The sequence below is a fragment of the Mustela nivalis genome, assembly GCF_964662115.1.
Source record: "Mustela nivalis genome assembly, chromosome: 9".
In the NCBI taxonomy this organism is placed as follows: Eukaryota; Metazoa; Chordata; class Mammalia; order Carnivora; family Mustelidae; genus Mustela; species Mustela nivalis.
The window spans coordinates 74,663,544-74,677,308 of NC_139028.1; the positions used below are offsets into that span (position 1 = coordinate 74,663,544).

The following is a 13,765-nucleotide window of genomic DNA, read 5'->3' on the forward strand; positions in this document are numbered from 1 at the left end:
CAGGGCCAGCCCGTGAAGGTCGTGGGATGCAGCAATGTCCACACAGGAGCCCCTTATTGGGGGGAAGCAGATCAGTAAGCAGACAGCTAGGAGACAGGGTCATCAGGGTGCCCACTCGAGCCTCCATACTTTCCCAGCCACGCCCCTTTATGGAGCCACAACATCAAAAGCCACTGCCCCCGTGACATCCCGGGGCTTCACAAGCTGTCACACCTGAAGGTAGGGGAAAGAGGGGGACAGCCTTTCACTGAGGTCCCATTTTAACCCATTGAGCCACCCAGGCGCCCGAGGTCCCATTTTAAAAGGGGAAGTGCTCTGTTCTTTTGTAGGGCTGGTTTCCTCAGGTCCCGTTAAGAGAGCCTCCCATTCCGACTGCCCTGCCTGCTCAGTCTGTCCCCGCGAACTGATCAGATATGCTTGCCAGCGAGTGTGAGGGCTGTACATTTCCTTCTCCGCCCCACCTGCCAGGAAGCCCAGGGACAACATGTTGGTTCAGGTTCTGTGGCTTTCCTGAACTAGGATTATTTTTTTCTTTCCCCGCATGCCCCGGGTAGGCTCATTTCGGGGTTGTTATATTTTACTGTGTGCGGTGGTCTTGGGGGCAGGACTGGCAGTGGTGCGGTAATCAGAAGATCCCGCCCAGGGCCAGACGCACTTGGGTTGCAGTCCCCACCGGCTAGCTGGGTCATCTGGAGCAAGATAGCTTTGCCTCCTTGGCCCTTACCTGGAAAGCTGGGGTGAAGACCACCATCAAGGGATAGGTTATCGTGAAGCTAAAATGAGTCCAGCGTGAACACGTCTGTCCCCTTTCCCTCCTCCCAGATCAGGGGCTCTGCTCTCCTTCCTCCCTCCTCCCCATGTCGGTCAGCTTAGGATGAAGGATAGATACGACTGGAGGACCTAGGTGACCGACTGTCCTGGTTTGTCAGGGACAAAGGGGTTTTCTGGGAGGCAGGACTTCCAGTGCCCAAGTGGGAAGGTCTGAGGCAGACAGAAGAGTCGGTCACCCTAGAACACACAGCATCACCATCTCAGTGGGCGATAGGAGCAAAGGTTTCTTTCTTCCTCGTGCTGCTCTCTCCATCCGGGACCTCGTCCAATGGAGGAGTCTCTATCCAGAAGTTGCCAGTCTTGGCACCAAGGACCTCGGGGGAAAAGTTCTTTTCAGAAGTCGAGGCTGTCCCTTCCGCTCATATTTGTCAATCTAAGCTAGTCTCATAGCCTGACTGGGGGCGTTGTCCTGCAGACTGTCCTTGTGGGAAGGGGCAGCTAACCATGTGAACCGTAATGCAGTCTACATGCTCCCTCTGCTTCCTGTAGCATTTTGGGGTGTCGGGTCAGGGAGGAGGGACAGCACAGAGAGACACCGGTCTGCAATCAGTGGGCTTCAAGGTGGTCATAGTCCTGTAGAGGACACGTGGGGGTTTCTCAAGGGCTGCTCAGCCTCACCCCGCTCTGCTCAGAGGGGCAGCTGTGTCTGTTTTGGGTGCCGTACAACGCCGGTGAGGGTGACACCCTCACCCTCCTCAGCTGCCAAGGTGTGTCTGCAGGGGCAGCGGGGCTGGGACTTCTCTTCTAGCCCCCGTGCTCCTCCGTGTGAAGCCCCGGAGACTCTTCTTCTTGAGCTCCAAGGAGAATGAGGGGACTGAGGGGGAACCAAGGGGGCCACCAAGCTCTCCCCAAGCACACTGCACAAGTCCCTTCATGCCTTGCTTCCTCTGCCATCCAGGGAGCCTCTAGTTCAGAAGTGGGTACACTTGTGGCCCCCAATTCCAAGACCACAGGCCAGGCTCTCCCACGAGTGTCTTCACTGTGTGTCACCTGGATGGCAGCACCAGGGCTGGCCCTAAGCTCCCCCTGGCAAGGACCCCTCTCCCAGTTACGTGTGGTCTCTTAGAGCCCCCTTCCTGGGCTCAGTTCTCTTGTGGAAATAGCACAGAGGTGGGTTTTTTCCCCACCTGTTTCATTCATTGTCTTACATTGAAGAACACCTTTTTGGAGAGAAAAGAGATTTCCAGGAATACTTATGTCACAGCTGATTCAGCTTCCTTACTTGGTCCAAGCATATAAGAAAGGACTTCTGAATTTTTTTTTTTTTTTTAAGATTTTACTTATTTATTTGAGAGAGAGCGAGAGGGAGAGTGGGGGAGGAGGGAGAGCAGACTCCCCATGAGCAGGGAGCTTGAAGCCAGGCAAGGCCTTCGGATTTTTATTTTGCAAGATATAGTGCCGAAGTTTATGCTAGCATTCATTATTTCTATAAAGTAAATTTGAGTATTGGAACAATTGGTTCAAATAAGAAATTTCATATGGAGTTTGGTACCGAGAAGCTTTGTCCAAGTTTCAGAGAAGCTGGGGGGACAGTGAGTGAGGTGTGATCCGGGGAGCCCCCTAATAGTGAGATCATGGGGCAGAAGGTGGAAGGGCCACAGGTGTGAGGAGAAGGCTCAGAAGGCTTCTCTGAGGAGATGCCACCTGAAAGCACTTGAAAGGAAAGCAAGAGTTCACCAGGTGACCGGTGGGTCAAGGGAGCCACACCTGCAAAGCACCGTGGGCACAGTTGAGGCCACGTGCTCTAGAGAACTTAAGTACTCCGGTGGCCTAGCGCTTTCGGCACAGGATGTGCAGAGCAGGGCAAGACGGGACAGGACGCAAGGCGAGCAGGCGCACTGTGGAGGTTTGATGTTGCCTGGCAGGGCGCTGCTGGAAGGCTCGGGGCAGAGCAGTAAAGCCACGGAAGTGTTTTAAACAAAGGGGTGTCCTGTCTGTGACTGGAGTGTGGAGGGACGAGTCTTGGGAGAGAGCAGCCTGGATGAAGGCAGTGGCCAGGGGACAGAGGGGGGTGGCTAGATCCCTCTGTTAGAGGGGTGGTGGGGTGAGGGAAGGAGAGGGTTCCCACGTGGGTTCTGGATAGCTGGTCTGGGGGCTGGAGAAGAGCTTGGTATCGGTGTGGGGAGGCAGACCATGGTGGAAGGACATATGGTAAGCGCTCGGGCAGCACTGCCCTGGGGACTTGGTGTCTGTGTGGGGTGTGGGCTTGGGGACTGGAAGTCCCAGATCCCGTCATGATTTTGCACGTGTCCAGACTGGCTCCCAGAGTCAGACAGCGAGGGTGTGTGCATCGGACTGCACAGAGGAGTAAGCTGGGAGGACGAGAGCAGCCGTGGTCCTGGACACGGATTCGAAGACCTCTGTAATGATCAAGCCCCAGGTAGTCCAAGGGCCGCAAGGAGCCAGCAGAAGGGGCAACCCCACTAGTTTTGCTTTGTATCAGGAAGGTCAGGAAAGGCCCTTTCACAGCCCGAGTCTCGCCCTCTCAAGGCAGAGCCAGGAGAGAGTAGAAGGGTGGTGGACGCAGCCTCCCGTGAAGCCTGGAGCCAGGCAGAGAGCCCTGTGCTGCCAGCAGGAGAAGGCAGGGCCACAGGCCATTTTAACTCAAGCGCCTTCTCACCACGGACTCCCCTTCACTCTGGGTGCCCGGCCCTGTGCTTGAGTGCCCCGGACACCATCTCCAAGCGTCTTACTGTGCCTCCAGCAGTCTTAGAGACGGGCCCTGCACACGTGTGTTCTGGCTTAACGCTTCCCGGAGACCTGTTTTCCGGGGCTGCTTGTCCGCCTTTGGGCAGCGGCTCACGTGGGAGAGCCTATGGCTCTGCTTGACCTTGATGTGGCTGCTGGAGCCCCTGTGTCCTCTCACCATGTGACCTTGGCGAGTGTCATCTTTGAGTTTCTCTCATCTTTGTCTTCTCATCCAGTGGAAAAAAAACAGAGTATCTACCTCAGAATTATTTTCGGGCCTCAGTAAGTGAATCTCCATAACACAGTCAGAATGGAGCCCGACACGAGGCACACTCAGTAAGTGCTCACTATAATTTTATTGCCTGGCCCGGTAGGAGAAATGAAAAGTCCAATTATCTTGTTTCTCTTAAGACCACATCCAGGAATCCATGTTTAATCATTTCAAAAGACTTGTTTGTCCTAAACGAGCTGGGCTGGCAAGCCTCTCCCCACTGAGACTCTCCCTTAGCTAACAGGAGATTGTGCTGTGTGCCTCCCCCCAAGTGACCTGTGTGGGTTTTCTTTTCTTGTGGGCCCCACTATAGGTTTCTAGAAGATGTTGAGTGCCTGAAAGGAAACGACAAACCATGAAAATCACTTTGAGGTGACCCATCAGTCCAGTGATCCCTTGCTCCTCCCAAGGTGGATCTGAGCTTCAAGAACTCTAACTTCAGGTAATAAAATCACACCCCCAGCCCCACCTGCTATCACTGGCAGCCCCCATAGTACTTCTTTCAGGAAGTGTGGTTTCTCCCCATAGTCCAAAAGTTGGAACAGTCCACCTCATGCAACAGTCTAGCTGGTCAAAAAGAGGGAGTAGGGGCCAGAGGTGGCTCCCCATGTCTGTCAGGTGGCCCAGAGGCTCACCAAGACCCCGAGGGGAGGGCTCTGTGCTCCTCCCTCATCTGCTTCTCTTCATGTCTGTCACTATAACTTCTAACAGCCACCCATCTGTGCCTTTGATGTGATTAAATGCTTCTCAAAGGATAAATTGGAATAACCAGGAGATTCCTGAAAGTGAAAAGTCCTAAGAGGACAAGGGTTGTTCTACCTAATAGTAGAATGTATTATGAGGCCACAATGACAGATAGTGTGGTGCTGGATTGGAAGTAACTAGATCAAAGGAACAGAATAGGAAGTCCAAAAATAGATAACAATCAATAAAGGTGGCATTTCAACTGACGTAACAGAATGTCTGGTCTAGTGAATGGTGTTGGCATGGTTATCTATCCACTGGAGGGAAAGAAGTCTCCAACCTTAGGTAGTATACCAAAAGTAATTTCCAAATGGATTAAGAGCTATATAAATAAAATTATAAAAATATTAGGATATTTCTATTTTGGGGTGAAAAAGAGGCTTTTTTTTAAAAAAAAACCTGTCACTTTTAGCATCACATATAAATACTGTAAGCCAAGTTAAAAGGCAAAAGGGGGGTGGTTATTGATGACATCTGTGACAAACAAGGAATGACTATTCCTAATGTACAAACTTACTCATTCAACACCTATTGAGTACTTACCATATGCTAGAAAGCATTCTCAGCTACTACGGTGCAGTGAACTAAACTCAGTCCCTGCTCTTCTGATGCTCATAGTCTAATGGACAGAAGGCTAGTAAATAAGTCAATTATGGATCAGGGGCCATGGGAAAAAGTGAAGCAGGGATGGGGGGTTGCAGCATACGATATTCAGAGAATATCACTTCACTGCGGAAGCAACGTTGGAGAAGAAATCGGAAGGAGAAAGGAGAGCAGTGGTTAAACTTGGATGTCTTTGTAAATGTTGAGCTGGTGGGATCTTCTGACGGATTGGCTGCAGGTTGTAAAAGGAAGCAAGGAGTCGGGATGACTTCTAGTATTGGGGCCTGAGCATTCAGAAGTTCCACTCATCGACGTGAGCATCACTAAGGGGCTTGGCTTGGAGACAACCAGGGGTTTGGATTGATTTAGTTGGAGGTCTTTGTTGTATACTCAAAGGGAGACCTCAGGGAAGAGGTCCTCTAGGTTTGGCATTCAGGAGTGGTCCAGGCTGGAGGTAAAAGTAGGGGAGTTTTCCGAGCCTTGATCCTACTGGGGACAGTGAAGCTAGACCAATCTCTTAGGGAGTGGCTGTAGATAGAGAAGGTCTGAGAACACCTTCAGGACTCTGATGTAGAGGTGAGGGAGGGGAACGAGCCTGCAAAAGAGGCTGGTGTGGAAAGGGTGGCCACCGAGATAGAAGGGGTCAATGAGAGGGTAGCCTCTCCAAAGCCAAGAGACAAGAGGGACAGATCAGCTCTACCAGGTGTCCGGATGGGACAAGTAGGGAGGGAATGGAGAATCCGCCACTGGATTTAGCACTGAGGAGCTCCCTAGGGAGCATAACGGGAGCTGTTCTGTTGGAATGATGAGGACAAAAGCCTGATTTGAGTTGGCTTATCCTGAGTAAGAGGAAAAGAATTGGAAACAGAGAAATGGGGGTACTGACCACAAGGGAATGGAGTTCAAAAATACATGTGATTTTTCCCCCACAAATGAGTGTTTGTATTCAAACGAGGGTGATCCAGCAGGGTGGGGAGAGTGGATGGTGCTGGATGAGTGGCAGGGACAGAATTCCGGCGTAATGGTCTTCAGGAATGAGACAATGGCGTCCCCACCTGTTGGAGGAGCAACATTCCTACCAGCAGCAGCTAGGCGGGCTGGTGGATGTGCTCCCTTTTCTCAGTGGAGTAGAAAGCCAAGTGTCTGCGGAGAGTTGGGATGGAGAGCTGTTGGGGGCTTGAGGAGAAGAAAGAGGGTGTGGTGTTCTTGGTCATGGAGAGGGGAATAAAGCGAGCAGGGGGTCGAGGATCACCGGGCCGCGCTGGCGTTGGAGGTGTGCGAGGTCGTGGATGGCAAGTGAGAGCAGTGAGTTCACTGTGTGCTTTTCTCCCCCCAGGTTCAGGTGCGCAGGTGAACATGAGTTAGGAGGCCCATCCATACTGAAGAAAATGTGGTAGAAAAACAGGACATGAGTGGGCACAAAGGAAACCAGAGCAATGCCTATAAACATAGGGACAGCATCCGTAATCATTTAAAAATGCAAGTAAAAACCAATGGGGTTTTGTCCTTTCCTTCAGATTGATAGGAGCTCTTGTTGGGAATATAAATTATCGGAGCTCTTTGGCAGCACGGTGTTCCAGAATGTACCAAGACCTACCACGTGTGTTCCCTTTTGTCCTGCTTTTAGACATTTAGACTGAGCGATAATAGCTCTAGTGCCTGGAGTTAGAGCACTGAGATGATCCCTCCAGCAGTGGCTGTGAAAGGGAAAACTTGGCCCACACCTGACCCTAGTGCACTCGTCTGTGGGCGGAACTGTAATGAGGGAGCGGAGATCACAGTCCCCTTCTTGCTTTGCAGATGAAGGAACTTGAGCCCAGAGAGAGGGAGTGACAGCCCCGGTCACGTGGTGTGGACCTGGGACCCCCGTCCGTGGGCAGAGCGCGGCCCTCTTCCACTTGGTTTGGAGTCGAAGTCCCTTGCAAGGTACTTGGCAGTCTCTTTTTGGGGCCACCTGACTCCATGCTTATAAAATGTGAATTCTTGAAATGTTTTGCCAGTTGGTCTACAATGTCCTTATGTCCTTTATGCAGGTTTTCCTGGCAGGGGATGCTGGGCACAAAGGCTAGTCAGGGAAGACAAGACAGACTTTGCATGGCCCCATGCTAGACCGGGACCATATTTTCCTGACTCCTGAGGGACTCATGGTCTGAGAAAGGATATTTTCTGCTTTTCTGGGACTTTTACAGAAGTAACAAAAACACAAAGATAACCAGTAAATCCTATTTATTTTATGGACTGGAAGAAAATAAAATTACAACTGTCAGAGAATATCTGGTCTTCTCCATGGGAGGACCACTGGGCTCTAAGTCCTCGAGCCTTGGGTTCTGGAATTATTCTTGCGTGCCCTGGGATAGGGACCCAGGAGAAGCTACCCAGTTGCTCTGAACTTTGGCTTCATCAGAAATATGAGCAGGGGGATGCCTGGGTGGCTCAGTCAGTGAAGCATCTGCCTTCAGCTCAGGTCTTGATCCCAGGGTCCTGGGATTGAGCCCCATGGGAACCTGCTTCTCCCTCTCCCTCTGCTGCTCCCCCCACTCCCCACTGTGTGTGCACACTCTCTCTCAAATAAATAAATAAAATCTTAAACAAACCAACGGGCAATATGAACAGGTTAACCTACATTATCTATGTTAACTCCTAAAGCATGTCAGCTGCTCTCTCCATCCTGCCGTGTCCCTATTCCAGCTGGCGCAGGGGAGATGGATTAGTGTGGTAGACCAGTAGCCCGACCCTCCACAGGCCCACCCTGGCCCTCCGCCGTGGTAGGGGAGCATGTAGAAATCACCTTTGTGCCTCCTTGTACCAGTTCCAGACCTCCGATGGCTGACCAGAGAATGGACATTTCTTCGACAATCAGTGACTTCATGTCCCCGGGCCCTACCGACCTACTCTCCAGCCCCCTCGGCTCCAGTGGCATGGATTGTAACCGCAAACGGAAAGGCAGCTCTACCGACTACCAGTAAGGCCTCCTGGGCTCCTCTTCCTCTGGCTGACTTGGTGTCCGTTCCCGGCACATCGAGGGGCCAACTGCTGTTCTCCTGGAAGAAGGGGTCCTCTTTGTGGAAAGGGATGGAAATGAAAGATCCAAGTTTAGGTGGCCCCACAGTGGGGTTTTGTTTTTGTTTTGTTTCGTTTTTGCTTTTATCTTCCTCCCTGGATCGCAAGCAGGAGGGAGCCTCCAGCCCTGCTGAGGCACCCCATCCCCCTTTCTCTCCCCAAACTGGGCCACATCAAGGGAAAAGGAAGAGGCTTAAAGCCAAGCGCTGCCTTTCACCTTTTTCCTCCAACCTCCTTGGCTCCTTTGAGCAAGATGGTTAAGCGTTTGGAGGTACTCTCCGTGGTTTCAAAGAGGACTTTGCCGGAGGCTCTCTCTGAGGAAGTCCCCAGTTGCTTAATTATGTTCGTGGAGGGAGTGAGTGAGTGCAGGCCCCCTCTGAAAGTACCGTAGGAACATTGGTATGGCCCTGAAACCTTACTCAAATTAGTGTGTACCTGTTTTATTAAATAATATTTTTGTTTCTTTTTAGACATGATGACTTTTCTTTTGAGTAAGTAAATTTGCATATATGTAGCCAACCCTTTACTATACAAACACTTAGGGAATAAACAGCTGCATAGAACATTCAAAGGCACGTTTTGTTTTGTTGAGGCAACTGCTTGGGTTCTTATCCCCTTGTCCACTTAAGAGCTTTTCTTTTGTTTAATGAGGGAAACATCTCCAAGGAGGTATCTCCCCCACAGCAGATGTCCTTTCTGCTGAAGTTCACAGGTCGAATTTGGGGAGCACAGTGGCTGAAGGTCAGATGCCCACTAGGAGATGCTATGATTAATATGTAAGTGACCCCAGATGATTGAGCAAGCCAACGCCCAGGGGATGGAGAGTGGGTGTGAGGCCCGAGAGGGTTCTTCTGGAGCAGTCCCTCCCCAGCAGGGAGGCCAGGAGGTGGTTTCCACAGACCACTTGCCTTGGGTGGTTGGAGTCACTGGTGTCTTCTAAGTCCTCTGCTATCTAAACCTGTGGTTTCCGACCTTGTCCCCACCCAAGACCTCCAGGTTTCCCCCTGGAGGGAAACCCCATTTACACATCTTCTGTGACTCATGGAGGCGCTATAATTAAGCACCCCTCATCCCTTTCCCTGACTTTTCAATGCGCTAATTGTGTCCAGTGGGTCAGGCGGAGCTCTCTTCACCTAAGTTGATCATCCTGGCCTCAGGGATTAGCTACAAGCTAAGACAAAAGGGGAGGGAGAGTTTCGGTTTTCCCCTGTGGCCTGAATCCCGTCTGCCGCACTCTAGGACTAGCTAGAGAAACTCTGTGCCAGTGAGGCAATCAAGGGCTCCTGGGTGGGAATCCCTGTTCTAGAATGCCCACGCTGCGATTTGGTGCTCCTGAGAAGAGTTGTTTTTGCTGTTGAGACTACATTGTTTGAAGGGCCAGATCCCTCTGTTCTTACAGGATGAAAGAGAGAGGCCCAGGTGCCAGGCAGTTCGCTCCTGGTATAAGCTTAAGCACTGGAGAAGGGTGTGAGGTGACCCCAGGGTGATTTGGAACTCCTTCCTTGGAGGATTTTAATCTGTTTTCCACTAAACCGTGAGGTGCCCTGAAACCTGGATCATTGGAGATTATAAAAGGGAGATAGATCCCTGCTGTGACCCGAGGACCCCCAGTGGCCAAACAGGGCTCCACGGCCCTCAGCCCTACTTGTGCCCTCTCTCCCTGGTCCTTGGGCCTCGGGGGTTCCCACCTGGCTGAGAACCAGAACACTGTGTATCTGTGTCTTTGAAAAGCTGCCTCAGGGCTCTGCTCAATGCTTCTTTGTGGGTTCTCTGGTCTCCCCTCCTCACTTCACCTTCCCCCACCACCAAATATATATGTATGCACACGTATATTTGAGGCTTGGTATGTTTTGCAAATGAATAAACTCCATTTATCCAGAATGATGAGGGGAATAAGATATTATAGTTATTTGGATATAGTTATTAAGAATTTCCATAAATGCTCTGTATTCCCGGTTTCTAAAATAGGGCCTAAAGTATGTTAACAGCAAGCTCTGTTGATAACTTTTGTTTGATCATCAGGGAAACTAGTCCTAGAAGCTGTGTGTGTTTGACTAGTCTGCGTCGATAATCAATACTACAGAAATCTGAACTTTCTTATTATTTGGTTTCTGGATAAATGCAATCCTTCCATGTTGTAAGAAGCAGCTTTGTATGTCTTTCTTAACAAATACTCACGTTCTCTCTTGTTTTTTCAGAGAGAGCATGGACACAGACAAAGATGACCCTCACGGAAGGTACCATGAACCTAGTCATGACCTTCATCCTGTTAGCTATTTTCCTTGCATAATTACATGTTCTGTTACTTGGTACAGGTCCCACCTGTGTCCTTGATTGGGGATAGGCTCAAGATACTCACCCCCAGCCCCCCAGGGTGGCTAACAAGAGCCCTTGTGTTGGAGACAGATGACAGGGATTAAGCAGGGAAATGAATGAAGCTGAGAAGAAGAGAGCGAGGTGTAAATTGGCCATCAGTCTCCCAGGGATTGTGTCTGATCTTGCTTTTTTTATTCCCCCCTGCCTTCCCTTCCAGGTTAGAATACACAGAGCACCAAGGAAGGATCAAAAATGCAAGGTAAGCATAGACCTGTCTATACAGCATCCTGATTCTGGCTGCCCAGAGTGCAGCTGAGGCAGCTCTGTGTGTCTGGTCCCTGTCGGTCTAAGCATCCTTTCAGGGCTCAGGGTGGGGGTTGATGTGGGCTGCCTGCCACTTGTCCTCTCCACATCGAGTTGGCCTTCACTCTTGGCTGTCGGATCACATTTAACCTAAAGGGGACTTCAGAAGTAACAGGAAACCTTTCCAGGCTGAAGCTCTTCCCCAGCGGTCTCCAGCAGGTTCCTCGCTCCTTCCTGATTCGAGGGCCTCCAGAGGAGACCTGGCTCAGTGACCCCATTCTTGGGCTGGGCCTTGCCTCTCAGAGCAGCCCGTGTTGCATTGCAAGGCCAGACATGGGGCTGCCTTCGCCCTTGAGTAGATTCTCGAACTTGGTCCCTCCTGCCTCCAGCCACACTTGCTGACCCCATCCACATGGGTCTGCTCTCCTCCCAGTGGCTCTAGGGCCCTCTGAGGCTGTCCTGACACAGATCCAGGGCTGCAGAATTCGACTGGCCTGAGATTTGTAGCTTTCCCTACACGGCCTAGCCTTGGTGGGAGGTCCCTCTTGGTGGCTCTGTTGCTATGGCAGCAAATGACATTTCCACTGGTGATACACCTCCATAGGGGACAGTCACAAATGGCAGCTGAAAACAAGTCAGGAAGAGCGTGTGTGCCTGGGGAAACATCCCTTGCCTTGACGGGCAGCCACTCCTGGGAGGGACGAGTGTGACATTCTTCAGAGGAAGCCCTTGGGGACAGATGTAGCATCTGCTGTGTCTTGGTGGAGTCATGGTTGACCCAATGATGGCGGCGCTAGTTACCTAGTGACTCAGTCAGTGAGGCTCTGACAGGCCACACAGTGGGTTCCTCACAAACCTCCAAGACCTCTCTGTTACTCCAGGATCACCACCCCCCCCCCGCCCCCCAGTGGCTGTCCTAAGTGCTTTGCTCTTGTCAGGCTCCATGTCCCTTCTGTTTCCCTCATGCCCATCTTAAAATCCAACCTGACAGATGCTGAGAGGAAAAGAAATGAGAACGGGTGCCTAGGTGGCTCAACCGGTTAAGTGTCTGCTTTCAGCTCAGGTCATGACCCTGAGTCCTGGGATGGAGTCCCACATCAGACTCCCTGCTCAGCAGGAGTCTGCTTCTCCCTCTGCCCGTTGCTCTTTCTTTCTCTCTCTCTCTCTGACAAATAAAGAAAATCTTAAAAAAAAAAAAAAAAAAAAGTAATGAGAAATTCCCTATCCAGTTTACTCTGAGAAGACCATTTTTGTTGTTTCTTCTTAATTCTGAGTATGTGGAAAGCATACAGCCAACTAATACTGACCCCGGGGTAGGGGGCAGTGAGGCCACTTCTTTGGTACCTTTAGTCGAGCTCAAAGCCTTGTGCAGATTCTAAATGTGCCCTGTCGGGGGAATGTCAGAAACCATGGGAACTGACTTTTGTCATTGTCTCCTTGAGGCTCGGCGTCATTTTCTAGAAATCCTTTTTCCTGTTGTTGTGCAGGGAAGCCCACAGTCAGATCGAAAAGCGGCGTCGGGATAAAATGAACAGTTTCATTGATGAACTGGCTTCTTTGGTGCCCACATGCAATGCCATGTCCAGGAAATTAGATAAACTTACTGTGCTGAGGATGGCCGTTCAGCACATGAAAACATTACGAGGTAAGACGGTGGGCTTTATTGTCCCTGATGCTCCCTACCAGTGTTCTGTTCCTGGCCTAGGGTGTGCCTGAGGCCCCAGGACCATGGTCATTATTTGCCAGTGTGGAGCCTTCAGCAACAGGCCTCTTCTTCTCCACTGTAGACCTGATGCTAAATGGAGTGATCATTGAGTTTACGTAGGTGTCCAGGGGGATTGTGCAGTCGGTCCTCTCCGGGGGGTACACGTGTATGTGAGAAGCAGGCTCCGTGCGTGTCAGAGGACCCACACCTTCCATGCGTGTGTGCGCCTGGGCCCCACTCACCCGGTGATCCCCATCAGAAATGCAGGTGCCCTTGGAGACCCTGAGAAGTCCCCTGCTCTTTGTAGGAGGAAGATTCACCCTGGCTCCTTTCAAGAGTGACTCACTGGGTGATGGCTTTTGCTTCATTTTACTGTCAGGGATGAACACTGATGAGATTTTCATGTTCCTGGAATTTTCCCGAACCAGATAGACTCTTTGAGGGAGGCAGTATTTTCCTTCTTCTCTGAACATGGGGTGGGTGAGAACACAGAAGCAGAGCAATGTGGAAAGGACTTATCCAAACCGCTGGAGAAATCTGTAGTGTCGCAGGCCCTTCATGAGCGCTGGGCCTGGCAGGTTCTGTGGCCCATCTTGGACCCTTGGAGGAAATTGGAAAGTGGGCGCTCAGTCAGACCTCTGACCTGCGTGGCAAAAGAATTGCGTTTTTATGAACATGGCAGCATCGTGTCCTATGCTGTGAGCATGTCATCTAAACATTCCTATTAGGGAAAGTTCTAGAGGTTAAGTTAGTGTAAGCTAATTTTCATTAAATTGGAAGGAAACGAAGGACAAATCTAGAGTTCTGTCAGAAGCAGGGGTGGGGCGCAGTGTGTGCCTCGTTTGTTGATATGAAAGTCACAGACACATTCTGTCCACCTCCTTCACCGTGGTACTGGGAATTGTAACTGATCTTTTCCATTTTATTTCCTGACTGTTCTAACCATTTTTGCAGATTCCAGGTCATTTGCTGCGGGCATTTTTCTCTGTTACTATACGATGCCTGTTCGAGTTCCCTCTACGATGCCAGATGGATGGCCTTTTAAGCATCTCGTCCCCTTTCAGCCTGAGGAGCCAGAGTTGAATTCACTGAAGCAATGCATTTCTCTGGGTTGCCAAGCTCGTTTACCGCCCCGCGATGAGGCAGCTCTCCCGCTAAATGCCTTCTACAGTATATTTATTTACTCAGGGCCTGGCTGACTGGACGTTCCCAGGAAGGCTCAGTGTGGTCATCTGAGGGACCTC

At 50.9% G+C, this 13,765-nt stretch overlaps 1 protein-coding gene across 25 annotated transcripts in view; it reads left to right on the plus strand.

Annotated features, from left to right (window-relative positions):
• BMAL1 (basic helix-loop-helix ARNT like 1) overlaps positions 1–13,765 on the plus strand; it is a 98,198-nt gene that overhangs the window by 60,973 nt on the left and 23,460 nt on the right. For 7 of the 25 annotated variants that reach the window (XM_082683145.1, XM_082683162.1, XM_082683144.1 and 4 more), the window contains 6 exons: positions 4,104–4,232; positions 6,938–7,063; positions 7,947–8,099; positions 10,396–10,434; positions 10,731–10,772; positions 12,304–12,461. In XM_082683145.1, coding sequence (XP_082539271.1) covers positions 7,960–8,099; positions 10,396–10,434; positions 10,731–10,772; positions 12,304–12,461 — 379 coding nt within the window. In that variant the 5' untranslated portion in view covers positions 4,104–4,232; positions 6,938–7,063; positions 7,947–7,959. Of the gene's footprint in view, positions 1–4,103; positions 4,233–6,473; positions 6,617–6,937; positions 7,064–7,946; positions 8,100–8,869; positions 8,974–10,395; positions 10,435–10,730; positions 10,773–12,303; positions 12,462–13,765 lie in introns of those variants that run through there. The other 18 variants (XM_082683153.1, XM_082683151.1, XM_082683147.1 and 15 more) reach the window with 8 other exon arrangements.